At 41.0% G+C, this 23714-nt stretch overlaps 1 protein-coding gene across 2 annotated transcripts in view; it reads left to right on the top strand.

Annotated features, from left to right (window-relative positions):
• Positions 1 to 23714, top strand: part of USP34 (ubiquitin specific peptidase 34) — a 103747-nt gene that overhangs the window by 33094 nt on the left and 46939 nt on the right. The window contains exons 8-29 of one of the 2 annotated variants that reach the window (XM_033145143.1): positions 652 to 732; positions 1744 to 1805; positions 4073 to 4154; positions 4243 to 4335; positions 5071 to 5196; positions 5639 to 5768; positions 7251 to 7286; positions 8539 to 8669; positions 9590 to 10203; positions 11509 to 11723; positions 13884 to 13999; positions 14081 to 14208; positions 15500 to 15589; positions 16720 to 16815; positions 18886 to 18968; positions 19670 to 19824; positions 19926 to 20039; positions 21044 to 21143; positions 21281 to 21440; positions 22225 to 22351; positions 22443 to 22590; positions 23023 to 23123. In XM_033145143.1, the coding sequence (XP_033001034.1) occupies positions 652 to 732; positions 1744 to 1805; positions 4073 to 4154; positions 4243 to 4335; positions 5071 to 5196; positions 5639 to 5768; positions 7251 to 7286; positions 8539 to 8669; positions 9590 to 10203; positions 11509 to 11723; positions 13884 to 13999; positions 14081 to 14208; positions 15500 to 15589; positions 16720 to 16815; positions 18886 to 18968; positions 19670 to 19824; positions 19926 to 20039; positions 21044 to 21143; positions 21281 to 21440; positions 22225 to 22351; positions 22443 to 22590; positions 23023 to 23123 (2988 nt within the window). The remainder of the gene's footprint in view (positions 1 to 651; positions 733 to 1743; positions 1806 to 4072; positions 4155 to 4242; positions 4336 to 5070; positions 5197 to 5638; positions 5769 to 7250; positions 7287 to 8538; positions 8670 to 9589; positions 10204 to 11508; positions 11724 to 13883; positions 14000 to 14080; positions 14209 to 15499; positions 15590 to 16719; positions 16816 to 18885; positions 18969 to 19669; positions 19825 to 19925; positions 20040 to 21043; positions 21144 to 21280; positions 21441 to 22224; positions 22352 to 22442; positions 22591 to 23022; positions 23124 to 23714) is intronic. The other variant, XM_033145144.1, reaches the window with a different exon arrangement.

The raw sequence follows: 23714 nt of genomic DNA, 5'->3' as shown, positions 1-23714 counted from the left end.
CAGTGTAATAATGTTTGTTCACAGAACGCAATCCTTGTTGTACGGTGAATTCTTTGAAAACTAGGTCAAGAGCAAAATATTCAAAGAATGTGGTTATGAAATTAAATAGGGAATATTCGAAGGCTGGCATCAAACTTCAATAATGTTCATATTTCTGAAGCTTACGAGGCCACAGGTGGAACGTTATTACAGTAAGCTAAAACATTCACTGTCCATAAGCAGTTAGCTCTGTATCTGGATTCCTCTCAGTTGGTACATTGCAAATTCCAGAAGGTCATTTCAGGCAAATTAATATCAGAACCATTTTTTAAAAAAAGAAAAACACTCTGCAGTTTCCAGATCATTCTCCATTGTACTCACACTACAGGATATGAGGCAATCACATTTTGAATGTTTGTTTCCCATTACGATGGGCCAATTAATATGTCTTCAAAACACAAACTAATGATCCTGTGGTCACATGTAATTAAATCTGTCGTCCAGGCATCACCCAAAAAATTGATGAGGGAGGAGGTGGATGTAAAAACTGGCTGTGCTCATTTTTGTCCTTTGCTCAGGGCCAATCAAGTTTTTAAAAGGGGTGAAAAGAGCAGCGAAGAGTGACATCGTGGATGGTGAAAGAGAGGATTAAAAAGTCTTGTTCCTTCCTAGGAAGCACTGCACCTTGTGTACTCTTGCTTGAGGGAGGAGGTGGGGAGGAAAGAAGGAACAGATGCCAAACAAGGCTGTTCAGTGAGTAACGTGAATGAAATTGCCATGTGGTCTGCTGTAATTTCTTTGGAAGAACACATGGTTTATTCTGTATGTCCAAGGGCTTTTGATTGCTGTTTGTAGCAGAACACAGCTGCAGTACTATGAACACTCATGTAAAATAGAGCTGAACTGGCTTTGTTGACATGTGCTTTCTAGGAAGACAGTCTGTCTTTGAGGCATCCTTATAACCTTCAGTGATGATTCTGTATTCTCCTTACCTGTGCTGAGCATTCATTCGTTTGTGAGCTAGTAATAAGTGGAGGGAACTATGAATTCCATTAGGAGGAAATGGTCTTCATGAGAAGGACCTTGCTCAGTGGTAGAGAAGGGCCATAGCCCATCTGGCTGGGTTTCCCCAGCATCAGTGGTAGAGGTGTGATCCCTGGCATTTCTAAGAGAGCTGGGAAAGACCCTGACCTGAAAACGTGGGGAGCTGCTGCAAGTCAGTGTAGACAACACTGAATTAGAGGGACCAGTAGCCTGACTAATAATGTTTGCAAGCTTTCAAGTTTCTGAGAGTTATTCACCAGGCCAGTAGAGATTGTAGCTGAATCAAGGGAAGATTTTTTGAAATGGGACCCTGCTCTTACTCCCACTCCAAACTCCCAATTCAAGTAGTTGAGGTTTTGCAGGATGACAGAGTCCTTGCTTGTATCCCAGGAGAGGTAAAATCCTTTCTTAATTTGGAAGTTGGTAGCCTCCTGAGCCCCTCCCACTGCAACTTCAGTTATGACAAAGCATTTGTCTGTTTCTTATTGTCGGCTTTTGACAAATGTAACTAAAATTGGTCCTTCATTTTGCTAGGGTCATCTTAAATGGGATCTCGCGTCACTAAGGGTTTTACATCAGTTTAGGGATCTCTTTTTGTGGAAAATAAGATCCAGATCTGATTAAGTCAGTTTTTATTGATGCTTCAGTTAAACGAATGAAATCCTTTTTTGAGTTTATAAAGCTAAACTTTATTTCCTCCCCCTTTTTTTCCAACTGTAGAATCAACTTCACACCTTCAATGATGTGTGTAATAATGAATCATTGGTTTCAGACACAGAAACGTAAGTAGTTCTTTGAGTACCTTTCATTTAAATACATGCGTTCTGACCACTGGACATTCACTTCTGCACCTCCCCATGTCAGTTTGTGACGTGTCAGAAGCCCAAATATCCACCTTGCATACAAACTGCAGGCACTGGGTGGGACTGGGCAATGTGGCAGACGCTGTCCAACTTTTTCACTGTGAGCATAGCTGCAAATTCATAGGAACAGAGTTTCTGACTTTCTAGTGGCTGGGCACCACCCACCACTTACCAGTAAATCAGCATTCTTGAAAAATGTTGCCATTCTAGCTGCCAGCCTTGTGTTCTGATTTGTTGCTTTTGTGAAATAAACAAATGCCCGCCAGAGGTTAGGATGAGAGCCAACAGCTAATCCCAAATAACACGCAACGTCTCACAGTAATGTGTGAGAAATCCACTTGAATGCCTACCCCCTTCTGGTTTTGTGAAATGCCGCAGTAGTAGAGGAAAGATAATGAGAAATCAAAAATAGCAGCACTAGTCTAAGTTTAACTTGTATTGCTATTCTTGGCATAGGACGAGAAGTCTCTCTCATGACATCCAGAAAAATTTCCTTGGCGTCTGCACAGTTGTGGGCAAATGGTTGTAGCACGGAGAATAGCTGCAGGGGGTCCTTATTTGCCCTAACCAGGGGAGATAAAGGAAACTGGTGATAAAGGAAATTAATGGTGATAAAAAGATAAATCTTTTCCTACCTGTCCTCAGAAACATATAGAAAGAGAATCATTAGGGGCCTGTATTGGAGACTCATACAATAATTGGGAGGGACGCAGGTGGCATTGTGGTCTAAACCACAGAGCCTAGGGCTTGCCGATCAGAAGGTCGGTGGTTCGAATCCCCGTGAAGGGGTGAGCTCCCATTGTTCGATCCCAGCTCCTGCCCACCTAGCAGTTCGAAAGCACGTCAAAGAGTGCAAGTAGATAAATAGGTACCGCTCCAACGGGAAGATAAGCAGCGTTTCCGTGCGCTGCTCTGGTTTGCCAGAAGCAGTTTAGTCATGCTGGCCACATGACCCGGAAGCTGTCTGCGGACAAACACCAGCTCCCTTGGCCTATAGAGCGAGATGAGCGCGCAACCCCAGAGTTGTCTGCGACTGGACCTAACAGTCAGGGGTACCTTTACCTTTTTACAATAATTGGAGTATAGCAAAAAAAAATGTTTTGCTTATACACTTATGTTTTGGAAATAGATGGGAAAGTTGATGTAAAAGGAAAAAAAATTATAATGTCAGAACTATGGTAACAATAAATGCAAGAGAGGCACAGTGTTAGCAGATTTCCATTATCTTTTGTAGTTCATGACTTGCAGAATTCAGTGGCGTTTAATAATAATAATATTTTTATCTAGCCTTTTTCCCATACCAGGGCTCAAGGCAGCTTACAAAAACACAGTTAAAAAGCTAAAAACAGAGAAAAGATAATAGTTAAAAAGTAATTAACACTAATAGAATCAAAACATATTTAAAATATCTATTAAAAATACAGATAACAACAAAAACATCCCAGCACTAGTCCTTTCCAATCAGTTTCTAAACACCTTTGGAATAAAAATATATTCACCTGCCAGCAGAAGGACAACAAGGAGGGAGCCAGTCTAACTTCAAGCAGCCACCAAGAAATCCCTCTCCTATGTCAAGCATTCCTTTAAGGGTGCTGGGACTGAGATAAGGGACTCCCCAGAGATCTCAGTGCCAGGGCAGGTTCCTATGAGAAAATAACAATCTTTCAGATAGCCTGCAACTGAGCCAAAGAGACCAGCAGAGCTGTTCTAGCCAAGGGAGTTGTATAATCCCAGTATGATAACCAGCCCTGGTCAACTGTGTGGTTGTAGTTCTTTGGGCCATATGAAGTTTCTGAAGTTTCTTCAGAGCAGACACATGTAGAGGGCATTAATTAAAGCACAAAAGTAATTGGTTAATAGCCTGATGGAGGGCATGTTTGCTTAGAAATAAATTACTTCATTTCAGTGGATTAATTATTTAATTTGCACTGGCCTCCAGAAAGGCACTTCTAATGTAACAGCGTGTTTCCCCCCCTTATTTATCTTATGCCACAGGTTTAGTTTAAATGAATTTGTAGCTATACACGTACCTGCCATTTCCACTTTGTTCAAAACAATTCTTTGAATTTGTAAAGTAATCCTTGGTTGTAAATCTGTAAGGAAAGAACAATGGCCTTTTATTTAGGAGAATGAGCATAATATGAGTGTATGAAGTTGCTTGCTTATGGTTTCCCCATTTTATGTAGGTCCATTGCTAAAGAGCTTGCAGACTGGCTGATCAACAACAATGTGGTAGAACATATTTTTGGACCAAATTTGCATATTGAGGTAGGTTTAAAGTGAAGTATGATTTTCTTTGTTAACCATGAAGCTATGTTTTTAATGTTTTATATTTTTTCCCTTGTTTTCCCCCCAGATCATTAAGCAGTGCCAAGTGATTCTTAATTTTCTTGCTGCTGAAGGCCGGCTTAGTACGCAGCACATAGATTGCATTTGGGCTGCAGCTCAGGTATGTCTACACTTAAGCAAGAAACAGGCCAATAATATGTTGGCTAAAGTTCATGGAGCTTGAATTTTGTTCTTAAATAGCTATCTAAAAAGAACAGAACCCATAATAACTAGTCTTACTTTTTTTTTTTAATAGAGCTGTGCCATACAAAGCAAACTGCTCAGGTGGCAGAGTTGGTGGGCCTAAACATTTTCAAATGCTTCTTTCCGATTCTCTACCTTCCTGGGCAGCTGTCTTGGTGCCATTTTTTTTAAATACCTCATGGTTGCCTAGCTGGCAGTGTGGCCAGCATGATATCACACCAGTTTTATATTCCTTTAATTTAAGGATTTTGTCATCTTTACGCAACAATTGTGCAGCCCAGGGTAATGTCCAAATACTAACAGTTCCTTATAAAAGTGATATCCTGCTTTCTCCCCCTGTACTAAGGAAACACAAAGGTCCAGACAGATTTTCCTGACTCTCTTTATTCTAATGCTAAACTATCTTGGTTTAGACCTTGTTCCCTTTGACACACGAAAAAGCGTTGGAAGTTACGCTGAATTCTTAGATGCATATCTAGCTACCATTTTACACCCTTTTTGTTATGCCGACACTAGTTTTATCTTTACTACCTTCCATACGCAGAACATTTTATAAGAGGGGAATTGCCACAATAATCTAGGGGGGAAATTGTACAAAAATGTGTTTCAGTTTCTCTGAATTTCTCTCTTCTCTTTGTGTTTCTTTTTGAAGTTGAAGCATTGTAGTCGCTATATACACGATTTGTTTCCCTCCTTGATCAAGAATTTGGATCCTGTTCCACTTAGGCATCTTCTTAATTTAGTTTCAACACTCCATCCAAGTGCACATACTGAACAGGTAAAAAGAAAGAATTTGGAAGCAGTCTCTTTTCTGTTTTGGTTCATTAGGAAGTTCTCTTGCATGTGTCCTGTTGAAGTGAAAAAAATCTACACATGAATGCTGTTATAAGATGAAAGCCCTAGTATTTTGTTTCTTATATGGACTATGATTTATATTCTTTGATTCTGCATTGCAAGAGGTTGGTCTGGTTGACCTTTGGTGTCACTTTCAGCTCTACAGTTCCATTATTCTTCTCCCCCACCCCCTTCATGTTAGAGAAGACTACTTTTAGCCCTATTACAGTATAAGAGTTTGGATTTTCCAGTTATAGTACAAAAGTCAACATAGTTTTATATATAACTCCATTTTGTTTGTGAAGTTTTTTTTTGTCATGTATTGAATATAATGAGAAACAAGTTCTGTTTTCTGTTGGGAGTACAGCTTCTGCTTTGATTTACAGACCTTGTATTTGGCATCCATGCTCATTAAAGCGCTGTGGAATAATGCACTAGCAGCTAAGGCTCAGCTATCAAAACAGAGCTCATTTGCATCATTACTCAGTACAAACCTACCAATGGGTAATAAGAAAGGTGAGTGTTTATTTTCGTCATTGGTTTAATGTATTGTTCCCAAATTGAAATCTTACTGCTGATCTTATTACAAAGAGATTGCTAATGGTTTTGATTTTGAAGACAATTTATTTAGGTATTTTTTATATGTAATTCCCCCCCCCCCTTGCTCATGCCTTATACATACTCACTTGAAAGGCATCCAAGAAGCTTATTAATTAGGTTTTTTCTCCTTTACTTGTTTATAGGCAATGCATTTTTTCTACAATTAGCCTCTTTCCTTATAGAAACAGGTGCAGTTATTAATTTACTGTGGGTGATGTCCAACTAAGTCATACTCAAAACAGACCTGCTGAAATCAGTTTATTTAAATTTATTGGTTTTGGTGGGCCTATTCTGAGTATGACTAATGATGGATATTACCCTATTTATATTTTTATCCCACTTTTCAGAAAATTTTTGTCTCCCAAAGTGGCTCATACCAATAGGCCTTGGCTTCAGGGATTACAAACTAAAAAGACAAGACACACAAGGGATCGGGCATGGAGGGAGATAGTAGTAGATGAGGGTGCTCAGTTCTTCAAGGCCAGAAGGAAATGGTAAACTGTAAGCAGGTGTTTATATCCACTTCAGGCCAGGCTGATCTTCCTTTGCTGGTGCACTTGCTTGCATAGACAGGTGGTAGCTCTTATTCCTTTCACCCATGGATTGGGACATAGTGTCCTGTCACCTTCTTCAGTTCCAGATAAACTGACAGTTGAAGCAGAGTGTTCTTTCTGCCAGTTAAAATATAATTGTAACTATTATATAAAATTGAAAAGGCTACAGTGATCAAAATTATAATGCCTATTCAGGATGGCTTTGCACTACCTTCCAGTATTGAATGCTTCGGTACCAGTTGCTCTGGAGCACAAATGCGAAGAGTACTAGCTCACCCACATCATACTTGTTGTTTTCTTAAAGCCCCTGATTCACTATAGTTTCTTACTTAGCCTGAACTATCAAGCTAAGTTTAGCAACCTTGGAACGATGCAAGTTGGTAAACCAACTCTGAAGCATGGTTTTACTACCCTGGCTTGTTCCAAAGCAGGTAACCATAGTTTCTTGTTTTGAGTGATGTAGGAAGATGGTTTTCCCCAATTTCTGTGATAACAGTTGTGTAAAGTAGGAAAACCCAGTTCCTTCTAATGAAAGGGGCTGTGGCTTTTAAATAACCCCAAATAACAATAGGAACACACTGTATAGAACACCTATATAATAATAATTTTATTATTTATACCCCACCCATCTGGCTGCGTTTCTATATTAGTATAGACCAGGGATGTCTAATCTGTGTTCGCTCCAGATATTGTTGGGCTACAATTCCATTCCCTCTTGAGATTTGGCCATTGTGGGAGTTGGAGTCCTACAGCTTGTCACGGGTTAGCCACACCGGCTATAGACTGCATATTGTATGATGATAACTCACTTGGAATGTTCTTCCCCTTTTTGTCTCCTCTTTAGAGGAAGAAGAGCTCCGAAGAGCTGCTCCTTCACCATGTAAGTTATTGTAGAAAGGTACTTGGAAATCAAATATGATTTGGGAGTCATGATTATTCACTAGGTCAGGGACCTTTGTATCACCTCCTGTTTTCTCCAGATGTCAGCAGCCCCATGTTCAGTGCCATCAGCTCCTGAAATGACTTGAGAATGTTTTATAGCATTTGTTTGATTCTCATATTTTTAATTGTAAAGCACCTTGGCAGAAAGGTAGTTAATAGATGTTTTATTTGACAGAGGCTGAAAGAAAGTTATACTTTGTGGCAGGTGGCAATTTGAATTACAGTGGTACCTCTAAATAAGAACGGGGTCCGTTCCGGAGCCCCGTTTGTATCCTGAGAAGTCAGCAGCGTGCAGTGCCACTTCTACACACGCGCGGGTCACGATTCGGCACGCATGTGCAACCTGCCGAACCCGGAAGTACTCCTTTCCGTTACTTCCGGGTTTGCTGCGTTTGTATCCCGTGCCGTTCGCAACCCGCAGTGAACGCAACACGAGGTACGACTGTATACACATTCATTTACTTTGGGTTGATTCCAGTGGTATCGCTCATCTGATGGTAAAACTTCTGTCTACAGAACAGAGAGGGAGGCATTTTGCACATAGTCCTGTCTGCAGCCAACCATGTGCCTCCCCCCCCATCTGCCCTGGAGGGTTGGGAGAACCATCTATTGCAGATTTAGGAGATGGAGGGTGGGCTATGGGAGAGTTCACTGCATATTGCTTCCCCCATCAGCTGAAAAAGATATTACATTAAGCTACTTGGAGAAAAGGTGAGATAAAAAATGCAATAAATCAATAAAAATAACTGGTAATAATTGTGAGAATTAAATGAATTTAGAATATTTTTTGTTCTCCCATCTCAAGAGCTCATAGTCATTTTGCAGCAGTGAGATGACACTTAACTCGGTGTCAGACGTGGCTTCAGCCAAGTCAGGAGAATAAAGTTGGGTGCAGAAAGGCAAAGCAGTAGAACCCCCTTATTGAAATTTATTTTGGTGTTGACAGGAGCGTTTGAGCAAGCATCTCAATCCTGTGTTAAAATTATTTAAAGCAGTGATCCCAATTAGCTAAGTACTGTAGGCCCCGTGTTTTTCAAAAGTCAACTCCCTGCTCTCTATGGTAATTTTTGTTATGTGACTGGTACCACAGATCCTCTCAGTGGGTTACGTGGACTCCTGATTGGGAAACTGATTTAAAGCATTTGCTTTTCCATTACATGGAGTAACTTGAAAAGCTCTTTCTAAAATAGGGTCACCTGCAGCAAGTCCTCAAAGCAGTGACAATAGTGATACTCACCAGAGTGGAGGGAGTGATATTGAAATGGAGGAGCAGCTGATCAGCAGAAATAAACATGTCCAGCAGCGGCTTTCAGATACAGAGGTAAAATAAATAACTGTTTTTCTCTGATTGTTATCAAAGAATTTGTCAGTGTGAAAGGTGGTTGTTGTTGTTAATAAGGTAATTGGTATTCCACCCTTCATTTAGAAAAGAAGTACCATGTTGGTTGTCCCTCTTTGTTCTCCCTCTTTCTGTTTCTTGATTCCACTGGCCAATCTTCTCTGATGTTTTTAGAGCAATAATGACTTTTTGAAGAGCTGCTAATGGAAGAAGTACAGTTTGCTGTAGTAACGGTCTTATCTAGGGGCCAGCAAACTTTTTCAGTTGAGGGCCGGTCCACTGTCCCTCAATCTTTGTGGGGGGCTGGACTATATTTTTTTTGGGGGGGGGGAGGGAAAAATGAACGAATTCCTATGCCCCACAAATAACCCAGGGATGCATTTTAAATAAAATGACACATTCTACTCATGTAAAAACACACTGATTCCCGGACCATCCGCGGGCCGGATTTAAAAGGCGATTGGGCCGGATCTGGCCTCTGGGCCTTACTTTGCCTACCCATGGTCTTGTCTGTGCATTAATACCATCACTTGATATGTTTCCCCGAGGGTCATTTAGTCCAATCCCCTACAGTGCGGGAAACTCACCTGTTCCACTGTCAAACAGCTTTTATCATCTAGAGAGTTCTTCCTGATGTTGAGTCAAAAATCTCCTTTCTTGGAGTTTGACGCCATTGGTTCAAGTCCTACCTTCCAGAGCAGGAAAAAGCAAACTTGCTCCGTCTCCTATGTGACAGCCCTTGAAATATTTGAAGATGACTATCACACCTCCTCTGTCCCCTCCTCAGCATAATGGGTTGTTGTTAGCCACCCTGGGAATACCTGTTGACATTGGAAGTGCAGAATAGTAACTTTAGAAAATAAATGCTTGGTGATTTTGTATCCTAATTTTTTTTTTTAAAGGAGTCGATGCAGGGGAGTTCCGACGAAACTGCAAACAGCGGCGAAGATGGCAGCAGTGGTCCAGGTAGCAGTAGTGGGCACAGCGATGGATCCAGCAATGAGGCCAATTCCAGCCATGCTAGTCAATCTGCAGGGAGCCCAGGCAGTGAGGTGCAGTCGGAAGACATTGCCGACATCGAAGCTCTCAAGGAAGATGAAGAGGAGGATGAGGACAGAGGTCACAGTTCCCAGAAAAATGGCCGGAATGCAGAGCTGCGGAGCCGGAAAATGGAATCCCAATCAGGCATTTGCTTGGGAGACTCCCAGGGAGCAGCGGAGAGGGGCGGTGTCAGTAACGGGACTGGAAATGACCATGTTTTTAATGCTGACTCGGTGCCCGCGGTGGATAATAGAATTCGAATGCTTGATCCCTGTTCACACGGGGAGGACACAGAGCATGACATGGCTGGGGAAATCGGCACAGCTCATATATCCCAAGGCTCTCAAGATTCTTGTATAACGCATACTGGGGACTTCCTTGGGGAAGCTATCGGAAATGAGTTATTTAACTGCCGGCAGTTTATTGGGCCACAGCACCACCACCACCACCACCACCACCACCACCATCATGAAGGGTAAGTTGCGTGCGCACACACACACACACACACACACACACACACATTCTGGAACATAATCACATTTGCATGCCTATTGCTGCTTGCCTTGCATCATCCTTGTTGCATTTAGTTATCTTGGAAAGAGGTGAATTGGAGCCTGAAGTTTCCCTGACCAGCTTTCCCCCAAATTTTGACCAGGCTGCACTAGCTAAAGCATTCTGCCATTTGTGTACAGTCAAGCAGAATGCATGCAGTCCTAGTTACCAACCATTTAAAAGAATGTAGCTGAAGCTGAGCAGATACATTTTAATATTAAGACCGGCTCCTTCCCTACATACCCTCTTGGCTGTTAAGATAAGCAGAGCGCCTTCTTGGTAGTTGCGCTGCCTTCAGCAGCTCAGGGTGGTGGAGCCCGCAATAAGGCATTATCTGTGGCAGCCCCTAAGTCAGGGGTTGGCAAGCTAAGGCCCATGGGCCAGATCAGGCCCAATTGTCTTCAGGATTCGGCCCACAGACTGTCCATGGATTGGCATGGGGATTCTGTTTGTTTGGACTGTGCCATTCCCCCCCCCCGTGCCATTCCATTTCCCCCCTCCTCTCGCTGACACACACCACGGCGGTGCCTCCTCCCTCCCTCCTCCTGGCTTCTCCACGCCCTGCCTAGAGGAGGAAGGGGGCTGGGCTGAGCACCATTTTAAGCAGCCCCTCTGGAGCCAGCCCTTTCGTGCCGCTCATCTTCCCTCCGCCGTCGCCGCTGCCACCCTGGTGCTCCTGTAGGCCAGAGAGCGGAGCGGATGAGCTCACTCTGCCTACCCACAAGAAGCAGCAGTGGTGGTAGTGGCGGCAGCCCCTGGGAAGGTAAGCGCAGTGGGTGTGGGTAGGCAATGGGGAGGAGGACTACTTGCCCCCCCTCACTTCTTCTTCCCACTCCCCCCCCCCATGCCGCTTCTCCAGCCCGCCACAAGGTCTGAGGGACAGTGGACTGGCCGGGGGGGGGGGGAATGCCGACCCCTGCCCTAAGTTGTGTAATTCCCCACAGAGGTGTGCCTGGCAACTTCATTATATTCTTTTTTCTGAATGCTGTTTACCCGAGATGTGTATTTTCAGCAACCACCCTATTTTTTGCTGTAATGCTTTTTGTAACTGCATACTTATTAAATTGTTTTTAATGTTTAAACCGTAGGGTGAAGGCGAGGGTGTAATAATTATATTCAGTGATTATATTTTCTTTTTGCATACATGCAAGTGCTGCTTTTCCATAGTCTACTGGGTCTTCATGGACTGAAAGCAATAAATTGACTTATTCTTGCCTGTATCTTACAGACACATGGTCGATGACATGTTAAGTGCTGACGATGTCAGTTGTAGCAGTTCCCAAGTCAGTGCAAAATCGGAAAAAAATATGGCAGATTTTGATGGTGAGGAATCTGGTTGCGAAGAAGAACTGGTGCAGATTAACTCGCATGCCGAACTGACATCTCACCTTCAGCAGCACCTTCCAAATCTTGCTTCCATTTATCATGAGCATCTCAGCCAAGGTAAGATGTAGCAAAGGAAAGAACAGCCATATTTTGTTTCAGTGGTCTAGCTACTTAAAAGGAAACAAAGCAGAACCCAAGTACCATGCCTGTGGTAGAGATAAGCTGATAGGAATTAGTGACGTTTCTAGTTATTTAAGTCAAATCATGAGCAAATACAGCTTTCACCTTCATGCCCTATCATGGGCCATGTTGGATGGGGCTGATAGGAATTGTGGTTCGAAATAAAGAGAGGGCACTAGGTTGAGGAAGGCTGATACTAGAGGTCTAGGTTCTCAATCTCTTTTTCTGACCCTGCTCTTTTAACAACTGTCTAACGAACAGAATCTTTGACTGGTAAAGCCTTTCCCACATGTTTGGGAAAGCTTTTGCTTTTTCCATTGGCGTGTGTCCAGGCCACAGGAGCAGGAACACTAAAAAGTGGCACTCTGTGATCCATTCCCCTGGATGCTTAAATAGCATTTATATCAAAATTAATTTCAGGAGGGTAAAAGAGAGAGCATGTGAAGAAAGGCAGCCTGCCTTGACCGTTATTGCTGTCATCAAAATACCCGTTTTGTAATAATAATAATAATAATAATAATTATTATTATTATTATTATTATTATTATTATTCTAGGAGTAGAATAATGGAGAGAAGAAGTGTAAAGAGAATGTGAGTTGTTAGATTGCTTTATAAAGGCAGATAATAAGCATTGGGCCTTCAGGAGGATTGGCTGATCCTTGGCGAGCCTTCTGCTTATGGAGTAATTTTGCTGCGTTCAAGAACTGTCTTATTGTCCCTAGTCAGTAATGTTCTGTGGATTCTTCTTGACTCATTTATGTTGTTTCAGCAGCACCCTTATAGAAGGGAATTTCATTTCTAGAACCTTTTAGAAAGCAAGAGGCAGGTGAGCTCTTTTTAACACCACAGCTCAAGGGCTGTGCATTACAAGAGCAAGAGTGTAGCATGAGAAAAATTAGTGCTTGGTAAAAAGAAAATGTGCATAACTGAATTACCTGCTTAGAAAACGGCACCACTGCAGCTTTTGTGGCACAAAATCCTTGGGGGCAGCTGATAAAGGTTGGGGGTAGGATCAGGCTTAAGGCTTCAGAATCAGTCAGAAGTTTTCTGTGTTTTGAGTTTGAATTTCTTTATGTCTGAGTTAAGAGGTCTGCAGTAGTTTGCCTATTCTGGTTGAGACCCATAGAAAAAGATTAAGAACCTGCCCTTCAAGGTCAAGGCTGTATCAAGTAAAAAGATTCCTGTGCCGCTTCCTTCCAATTTGCTATAGACATGATATCTGATCCTGAGCTAAATAGATGTGTTCTGTCATGTGTAAGTCCTGCATCTTGCAGAAGGTCTATATTTATGATGGATGCTGCATTCAACCTACAGGTACACTTGTGATGTCCCACGGATATAGATAAGCAATTGTGGGCTGGATTACAGGCATTGGGGATTCCAGCTTGGGGACACTGGGTCTTGTGTGCACATAGGAAGATTCATTGGTCCATCTAGTTCAGGGTTTCAGGCAGGATCCTCTCCAAGTAGAGGTTCCAGGGATTGAACATGGGATCTTCTGCATACAAAGCAGATTCTGTACCACTGACCTGCAGCAACACTTAATTTGGAGATTGAAGAGCACACAGGGATGTACACGCAGAACTGTTCCTTCTGTTAAAGTGAACAGGGAGACAGCAAACACAATTCTTTGTTTATCTCGGTAAATACAGACCCTGGATTAGGACAGTTGTCTTTAATCACATTATCATAATAGCTCTTTTTTTGCAACAGGTTTTTACTTGTGAAGCAGTTTCACATCCTAATTAAATAACTTTACAAGCAATCACAGACATTTGCAATTGTAATAATTTTCAATGAAAATTTGAGTTTGCTAAGTTTCATATGGCTTTCACACCATAGTGGCTGATAATATATGACGAATGGCCTTAAAGGGTTGAGGAATCTTCTGCTTCCTCACTGTATTCTATTAGTGTTTACTTTCCATGTGTTTGTATCTCCCTGTACCCTCCCCTGGCTTAGTTTTCCCAAGTGTATTTGTTCCAACCATTTGTAGGTTTGTGTCTTTAGCCGTTATTAACAGCTGTTGATGGACAAAGTCCATTCAAATCAGGATACACATTCCATATTTTTAATAACACCTGTCTTTTGCTCAGGGCCAGCAGTTCATAAACACCAGTACAACAGCAACGCAGTGACAGATATTAACTTGGATAATGTTTGTAAGAAGGGAAATACCCTTTTGTGGGATCTGGTCCAGGATGAAGATGCAGTAAGTTAAATATCACACAAGAATATTTGACAGAGGAAATGTAATAATAATTGTCAATAACTTTTCTCTTACTTGCTCTAGATTCATCTATCTGAAGGTTTAATAAATGAAGCAGAGAAGCTTCTGTGTTCGTTAGTATGTTGGTTTACTGATAGACAGATTCGAATGAGGTTCATTGAAGGCTGCCTAGAAAATTTAGCAAATAACAGGTAAATGAGCTTGAGTGGCACATCAGTGTCTTACTACCGATCCGTTTCTTTGTCCATCAAATCTCTAAAAGCTGCTTTATCTGAAATCATATTTGAAAAATGGATTCTCAGTTCAGTCTCTATTAATTTGCTGCTATGAGCATATGGATAGTGACCAAAGAGCCAGAACCACACAAAAAGAAAGTGAATTTAAACTTGATTTAAAATAACTGACAAATGGTAAAAATTGTAAACTTTCATTTGAAACAACAAAAGCACGATCTAAAATAAACTAAGTTATATTAAAAAAGGATTACAGTATGGTAGATGAAACAGTTACCGTGAAGTTACCAGATAAATATATTTGCATTGTTAACTGCTTATAACAAGAAACTTGCAAGTGAAGAAAATAAATATGAAAGCAGTTCCAACTCCCACCCTCCATCGTGGACCACATGGGGTGATGGTACTCACCTGATCATCCATCACATCTGTGCCTGCTTACTGTGGTGGCATGAGGTCAGCGCAGTGGAAATGCACTGGCAGGAGCATGGGATTGGTTCTGCCCCACCTCCCAGTTAGCAACAGCAATGTGGCAGGCTGGAGGTCAGATGAACACTGTCGTCTCACAACTTGCTCCAGTCCAGCTGACTGGAATCCTGTCACAAGGTCCATATCTTCCAGACTTGCTGTAGTGAGGCCTGCTTGTTCCCATTGGAATCCTTGGGGATTAGGGAAAAAGCAAAAATAGAATTAAATAAAAAAATCCTAAGAAAAATCAAACCTCTATGAGGCTTGTCCCAGAAGGAGTATAAGTCTCCCCTTGACAAGCAGACAAGCTTGCTTAAGACAAACTACAAATCAAAATGTAGAGATCACAGATTTAGGTACTCTCCCATCACCCCAAAATGCCCAGCATCAAGGAAGATGCTGTTTTGAGAAGGAACAAGAACAGGGCTGTGTAAGCTAAAGGTTGCAAAAAGGAAGAAAAGTTGGGATAGAAAGGCAAGTAAGTATCCCTTTTTGGTGTGTCCCTAATTGAAAGAGCCCTCCCACTTCAAATCTTCTCCCACACCGGGTCTCTGTACTTGCACTTCTGAATGACGTACTCCTCATTCATAGTTAGTTCTTCATTAATTTAGAACGGCAGTCCCAAAGTTACAGATTGCTTCTTCCTTTCCTCCCATACAAAGGCATCTATTTCTCTAAATGTGGCTACATGATACATTTTAATTTAAGGGCTGTAAATCTCGGAGAACATTTATCCTGTGATGTTACTCTATACCTAGTCACCACTTATCTATCTCCTCAGATCAGTGGTAGTTTCTCTTCGTCTTCTCCCAAAATTATTTGGTACCTTTCAACAATTTGGAAGCAGTTATGACACACATTGGATAACCATGTAAGTACAACATGTCCTGTCAGTACAGAAGAGGGTGGTAGATCACTGAGGGATTACTATTCTGATACTGGCTCCTCCCTAGCTACCTTTAGTTTGTCAAATGCAGAGCATAGATTATTAAGCCCACCCTTTCCAGGGCAGTTTATAGTTTTAACATTTCCTTGCCCAAGCCCATCCCTTCCTATTTGGTGTTAAATAGAATCTTGGTCTTTTGATTCCCTTCCGTCCCCGTCTCCCCCAAAAAGAGAGGCTACCCATTTCTGACTCTTATCTCCATAGTTTGACAGTGGTTCTCCTGATCTTCATAGTATGGAGTCATTGCTGCGTGGCTCCTTCATGCATTAGAAAGGTAATGGTAGAAGCTCAAGTCGATAACTTTGCATGGAGAAGACTTGTAACATGGATTTCTCCCACATGAATTGGGTCTTCTGACATTATTTTTGCACCAGCTAGATTTATTTTACTTGGATAGATTTGTTGCATTCTTAAAAGTTGTTTGTACAAATATTTTTATTGCATTTGACAAATATTTAAAGGGGCAGGTTCACAATATTTGCTGCTAAGTTTCATTCACAATTCCTGTTTTAAATTAAATCATGATAGTATGTCCCAAAGCAATTATAATAAAGATTAAAGCCGATTTCAAATGTAATTATTCTCTTACGTTTATTACTATTTCTTTGATATGGAGTGCTTGTAATCTATACAATTAATTCCAGAAAGTTACTCAAGATGGCCAAATATGATGCTGGACTTGTCGTTCCCCAATCTGGGACATTCTTCCTTTATATTAAATCTGCTAATCCTTTTTAAATACTAAAAGTGTTCAGATCAGACTGGACTGAGAAGCAGGAAGCTCTGATGAGGACAGGCAAAATAAACTATGTTGTGCATAATCTTCCACTGATATCCTGGGCTGTTGCCAATGAATGAGTTGCCCTTCAGTTATTTGCAACTAAGTCATGCATGTTGCAGATTTCTGAGCCGCCTTTGAGCTGAGAAATCTTATGAGAAGCGTTGGAATACCCTGTAGTTAGCTTTTTGAAAGATAGTTTGCATCGTTTGTTTGTATGCAATTTCCCTCCCAAGACATATGGATATGAAATGACATGATTCTTAAATTGAAACAGGTGGGCCGAAAAAGAACTTAATATGATGAAGCTCTTCTTTGATAATTTGGTGTACTACATTCAGGCTGTCAGGGAAGGACGTCATAAACATGCATTGTAAGTATGGTGTTGCTGTGGTGGGGTGTATCTTGTCTGTTCGTGGTTTTGATGTTTTTAACATTTATCTGAACCTTGTTAAAATCCACCTTCACATGGTCGAAATTTGCTCCTGATCAAACAAAATTCCTTTCTGTATTTCCTTTGACCCGCATTATCACTTGTGAATAACAAGTCTTTTTGTAAAGGCCTATTTTGAGCTGATCTGAGATGGCATTTGGCCAAAGGAAAGTACATCAAGTCCATGCATGTGTGACTATTATTCCCATTCCCATTTTACTATATTTAGCAGCAAAAAAGAAAAAAGGAAAAAATGGTTTGCTTTTAATTAATCTATGCTTGCTGAGCTTTCTTTCACTTTGAACATTGGGCGCTCAGTGAAAATGGGTCTGTGTTGGAGGGTTGTTTGTGGCAAAGGGATTAAGGGTGAGCATCTTTTGTGGTTGGGTGGCGCAAAGATGTATGGATATGTAGAGCAGCTTTATAGGGTGCACTTGTGGGTGTGGAGATGATTGTCAAAAGACTGATGGTAGCTGAAAAAGGTTGAGGGAAAATCTGTTCCAAAGTAGGTCCATGTTGAGGTGAGCTGCTGACATGACATGGGAGTGGAATTTTAATGTTTGTTAAGTGTTGGGTTTTAGAGGGAGTGTTTTGTTTTGTTTCACTAGCTTTGGAGTCCTGCTATTCTAGGAATGTCGAGTGGGAATTCTTTACTTTGAACAACAAAAAATCCCCCTGCTTTTGTAGTTCCAAAACTGTTTTGTCATACTAGTTTGGGGAGTTGAGGCCAAAGACTCCTTGGGCTTGTTGAACAAGTTGCACTCTTACTTGAAACAAAATTATATTTAAAAAAATTGTTTGCAGTGGTAGAGTCTGTTGAATTTGCTTGTACACAAACAGTTTGTATCTTAAATTGACCAAGAGTACAGATGCCATCTCACCCGCAGAGGTCCTCCTTAGAGCCTCCTAGTCACTCGTTTGGTGACCCTTGCGATTGGGGGGTGAGGGTGGCAAGCACTTCCTTCACCTGTGGAGGAGCTTTTATAGATGGGCAGGTGTTTTAAGTCTGAATGTCTGATCTGTGTTAGGGAGAGATGCCCCACCACTGCCAGTGCAAATTTTGGGCAAGATCTTGTGCACTGCGCAAAATCTTGTCTAAAATCAGCACTGATGCCGGGGTGGAGGAAGCGGAAAAGGCAGGGCACAACCTCACCCCGGCTAATTGTTGAGTCAGCCCTGCTGAATTGTTTCCAATTTCTAGTAAGTAGAAACCCTCAGTGAAATAAAATTAAAAGCACCCATTAGGTGGGGGAAGAGGATTGGAACACCCAGAATATGTTGTATATCAGGCATAGGCAAACTCTGGCCCTCCATATGTTTGGGACTACAATTCCCATCATCCCTGACCACAAGTCCTGTTAGCTAGGGATGATGGGAATTGTAGTCCCAAACATCTGGAGCGGCGAAGTTTGCCAATGCCTGTTGTATATGAAGTGGCAGGGGAAAATGTTTGAAACCAGGTGGTATTTAATTTAAGCTTTGCTCAGAGTAGACCCATCTTGACCTTACTTAGCCACAAATACCACACATGGTATGGGGGGGGGGTTGATTTCGTAGCCTATGTTGTCCTCCCATTGTTTTTTGATTGCATCAAGGGGGTTTGTGGGGCTTTGGAGCAGTGTTTTGTATATTGTGGATACAATCCCCTTGTCAATGTCCCGTTGTTAGGAGAAAGTTTTCGAAGGTGGTCAAGGGCCTAGTGGCTGTTGATCTAACTACTGGATTATTTAAGAAGGCATGTATCTGATAGTGTGTTAGCCAAGGAATTTGGGGGTCCCCTGTTCGTTTTGTATTTCATGTGTCAATATGGGTTTGTTGTAAAAGTCTGCTAGGCGATATAGGCCTTTGGCTTGCCAGGTTTATATCTGGAGGTTTAGTGCTGCGTGGTGGAAGATGTTCAATTCTTTTTTGGGGTGGTTTGACCCTAGTTATGAAAAAGGGTTTAAACAATGGCAAAACAGTTGTTGATGACTGAAGATGTACTGAAATAACAAATAATTTCCATGATAGGTACAGCCACAGTGCAGAAGTTCAAGTGCGCCTTCAGTTTTTGACATGTGTCTTTTCGACTCTAGGATCACCAGATCATTTCAGTAAGTTCTAAATATATGTACACATACTTTTTCTTTTAAACAACAAGGTTGATTTGCTTACACTGTATAATAGAAATACAATTGTTACATCAGCCAGACAAACAAGGGAAGTAACAGAAAGGAAATTGCTTCTTTCTTTAAAGCTAAAATAAAAATGAATACTAAGAGTCTGGTAGCCATCTTCAGATATCTGAAACATAGAAAATGGAGCAAGCTTGCTTTCTGCTGCCCCATAGTGTGGGACGCAAACTAATGGGTAAAATTAGGAAGAACTTTCTGACAGTAAGAGCTTTTTGACAGTGGTATGGACTAACGCAGAAGGTGATGGAGTCTCCTTCATTGGAGGTTTTAAAAAGGTTGGCTGGCCCATCTGTCAGGGATTCTTTAGCTGTTATTCCTATATAACAAGGGGTTGGGCCAGATGACCCTTGGGTTCCCTTCCATCTCTAGAGTTATACCATTTAATAAGTTTAAGAAGCCAAGCTGTGTAGCCCTTTAGCGCTTTTAGGGCTCTTCCAGGTTGGTGTGATTTGAGAGACTGAAGGTGCTGTTTCAATCCCGGCAGTGATACAGGTCAAACCAGCAGACAGGCATGCGTGGGATCAGGCTGCCTTACTGTGTTTGCTGTGGGAAGGACTTTTGGGGAAAGAAGTTAGCTGTCTTTTACCAGGATGTTGTCATATGTTGCTTTGAATCTCTAGGGTTGAGTCTGGAGCAAGTAGACATACTGTGGCACTGTTTAGTAGAAGATTCGGAATGCTATGACGATGCTCTGCACTGGTTCTTAAATCAAGTGCGAAGCAAAGACCAGCATGCCATGGGAATGGAAACCTACAAGCATCTTTTTTTAGAAAAGGTAGAGGGGAAATAGCTTCCTACATACAAAACCTATTAATTTTTCTCTTTGAAAACAAGCCTGATGTTGATGGAAGCAAAACATGCTTTTATTTTATTTAGATGCCTCAGCTAAAGCCCGAAACCATTAGTATGACTGGATTAAACTTGTTTCAGCATTTATGTAACTTGGCTCGATTGGCTACTAGTGCATATGATGGCGGTTCAAACTCAGAGGTAAGCGAGAGCATTACATCGCTGTTTCCCTTCTTTCAAAGTTTTACATAACCCTTTAGTTCTTCACGAGATAGATTTAGCATACTTAGTGAATATTTGCTGAGCGGTACGATTCAGCAAATGCAGTTTGACCTTTCTGTGTTCCTGTGTTAAGACTTCCTGTTCTGTAAATGATAAGCAGCAGCTTATCTGACAAGGGAGTTGCAACTATCAGAGATACTGAGATTGGGAATTATGTCTCTTGAGGACTAAGGATGCTGTTTCTCCTTGGAAGAAAGCAGTTTGTATACGTTTGGCATGGAACTGGCTGAAGTTGTAGCTTGCCTATGAAAAGAGTTGAAATGTGGGTGGGAGGTTAGATGATTTCTATGGAGCTTTGCATGAAAATAGGGTGGAAATCAGTTTTCGGAAAGCTGCCCAGTTGATTTGTGATTTTTCTTTTACTCAGTCCTGTTAATTGAAGCCAAGGATTCTGAAAAGGGGGAAGTGGAGCTGCTAAGGAAGTTGAACCATAACTTAAAACTAACCTCACTCTGCATGGGTTTTGACATAACTCCAAACTGCGATGAGGAAACTTGCAATTTTTAACCATCTTCTCTGCATAGCCGTATTAGAGGAGTCGTCGCCTAGAGTCTTTCATAGATCACAAAACATAGTTTAGCATTACTTCCAAACGTGCCTGACCAATACACCAATATATTGGGACAGGGGGACAGACAAAAAGCACATCTGTTAACCGGTACTGCCAACCCCCAATTTGTGTGGGGATTGCGGTCCGTGATCCACCCTTTTAGTGACTTCTTTTATGACGTTTCCAGGTCACTTCCAGGTTCAGCGTTGTGCGCGATCACATACATATTGGTTGCTCCTAAAACAGTGGTTGCCTGTATTGTGAAAAATACATAGATGATACATGATATTGTACAGCACAGCATTGACATGATAACGATTAGGTAGTGATTCGTATAAAAGAAATAACCCAGTTTCTCACTTCTTTTTTGCAGTTGTGTGGCATGGACCAATTCTGGGGTATTGCTTTAAGAGCACAGTCTGGAGATGTGAGCCGTGCAGCTATACAGTATATTAACTCCTATTATATTAATGGTATGATATAATTCAATTTAAGATACTGTGCATTGCTCAGTCCAATGTTGTGTATCAGTGATACCGTAGAAGTTTAACTTCCTTTTTCTTAGGGGGACAGATAAGTTTCATCATATTCCTTGTAAATCATATTTTAGGTAAAACGGGTCTGGAGAAAGAGCAAGAATTTATTAGCAAGTGCATGGAAAGCCTAATGATAGCATCCAGTAATCTTGAGCAAGATTCTCACTCCAGCCTCACCATTATTGAACGAGGACTTCTGATGCTTAAGACTCATTTAGAAGCTTTTCGGAGAAGGTAAACTATATCCATAGTAATTTTATTTAATAAAAGTTGTTGTTTAATGATATTCCTGGGATCACACATGGTGCTTGCACTAGCCTCATAGAATTTAATGGTGGTTTATCTTTTCCCCAGTTGTCACATACAGTAATATGGGCTGCTGTTAGTAAGTGTACTATTAGTTTGGTATCCTCATCGAAATAATTCTTTTGTGAAAACAAAACAAAATTGTTAAAGGGGCTGTACCAGCGATATTTTTTTTCCTATTAAAATCAATGTTTGGGCACTGCCAAACATATGGTAAATATGCTTTTCTTTTGAACAGCTCATTCTATGCCATATATCAACCTCTTCCTGGAATGCCCCTAGTTTCAATTGCAGATAGTCCCCCTTCAGCTCATGCAACTGGCATCACAGTTCTTTGGATCCTGGCCAAAGTTTATAACAGCAAGATTCAAAAGGTTCAGAAATCCATGGAGTTTCCTTTCCTTGCCCCAGCTTTAGCCACACCCCAAATGCCCGCCTGAACAAGAAAGTCTAAAACGCTACCATAAGAAATGTTTTTTGTTTGTTTTTTAACTAGAAAACTTTATTGATTTTTCATATTATTACAAAACACAAAATAAGTTAACAGGACTTAACTTAAAACATAACTTACAAAACAAAACATATCTGACAAGTAAATCATCTAAAACATATACCAACTTTATAAATAGAAATGTTTAGGTGCTTCAATTGGTTTAAGACACAAATTGCCAGTGAATTTTTTTTAATATGATAAATATTATTTCTTTCTCAGGTTTGCATATCATCTGAGACAGTGGCAAATTGAGGGCACTGGTATCAGCAGCCATTTAAAAGCCTTGAGTGACAAACAGTCGTTGCCTCTCAGAATTGTTTGCCAGCCAGCTGGGCTTCCTGACAAGGTACAGTCTAGCGAGTTGTTTTCCGAAAGAGCATTGTATTATGTCCCTGCTTTTTTGCCATTCTCATGTAAACAAATTTGTTACGTTTCAGATGACAATTGAAATGTATCCGAGTGATCAGGTAGCCGATCTGAGAGCCGAAGTTACACATTGGTATGAGAATTTGCAGAAAGAGCAGCTAAACCAACAGGCTCAGCTGCAGGAGTTTGGCCAAAGCAGTCGGAAAGGAGATTTTCCGGGTATGATTTAAAGCATGTTGATATGACTTCAGCCTGGCTTCTTTGCCCCTCATTTAGAGTACTTCTGAAGTAAAGACAACTAAGGGAAATAGCAGTGTGGATGGCCTTGTTTCTCCTTCAATTTTAACAAAATTTAATGTTCATGCAAGGTTAGCTTTTCTTGTACAAATGCTGGTTTTTCTTAAATATTTTCCCCAAATTAGTATATTATTATTATTATTATTATTATTATTATTATTATTATTATTGTTATTATTTAATAGTAATAATGGTCTGTGTTGATAAAGGAAATGAGCCAAGTCCAGATCTGCATGAATGAACACCAACAGAAGGGTTAATTTCAGATAAAAATCAAATCAACAACCCCCCCCCCCCGCTTTTCTTTTCTTTTTCAATAATCAGATAGTGAAGCAAGTTGTGCTGTTTCTTTAGGTGGCCTCATGGGACCTGTGAGAATGATCTCTTCTGGACATGAACTAACAACTGACTATGATGAAAAAACTCTTCATGAATTGGGTTTTAAAGATATGCAGGTAGTGACAAACATACCAAAGAGGTCATTTTACATTGTCACATGGTAATGGTTTTCATTTCCACAGTAACATCGATGTACATGCTGGTATGCAGAGTTTCATAAGCAAAAACAAGAGACAGGTCTTGGGAAACCTAAAATCTAAAGCAGACAGCAGGGGAATGTTGCAGTCTATTTAGTTTCCTACTCCAGCTAATGCACATGTCAAACAGAAATGTTCTTCATACAGCAGTGAGGATTGCTGCTACTTGGTTGCCTTGAGGGGCCATGCTTTGAAGTAAGGTAATTATGAACACAGTACTTAAAGAAGCAAGCAATTTTATCTCATGTTTTCAAGATGTGGGCACTGAGGAGGGGTTGTATCTTCCCTTGGGGTCTTAAGTAAGGTTTAAACGTTACTGGCCATCTATATCCCAAGGAGGAGCAGAGCCCCTTTTAGACCACCAAATGTCTTTCCCTAGGGAAGTATTATAATATTGTCTTCATGCATATTGATTTTGTTAAGACTGCAGAGTTGGTGGGCAACCCACTTCACCTTTCTGAGTGGCACTGTTACGCTTTTAGTTGACCTCTTTAATAATAATAATAATAA

Source organism: Lacerta agilis, chromosome 3 (assembly GCF_009819535.1).
Source record: "Lacerta agilis isolate rLacAgi1 chromosome 3, rLacAgi1.pri, whole genome shotgun sequence".
Classification (NCBI taxonomy): domain Eukaryota; kingdom Metazoa; phylum Chordata; class Lepidosauria; order Squamata; family Lacertidae; genus Lacerta; species Lacerta agilis.
This window is presented reverse-complemented; position numbering and strand designations above follow the sequence as displayed.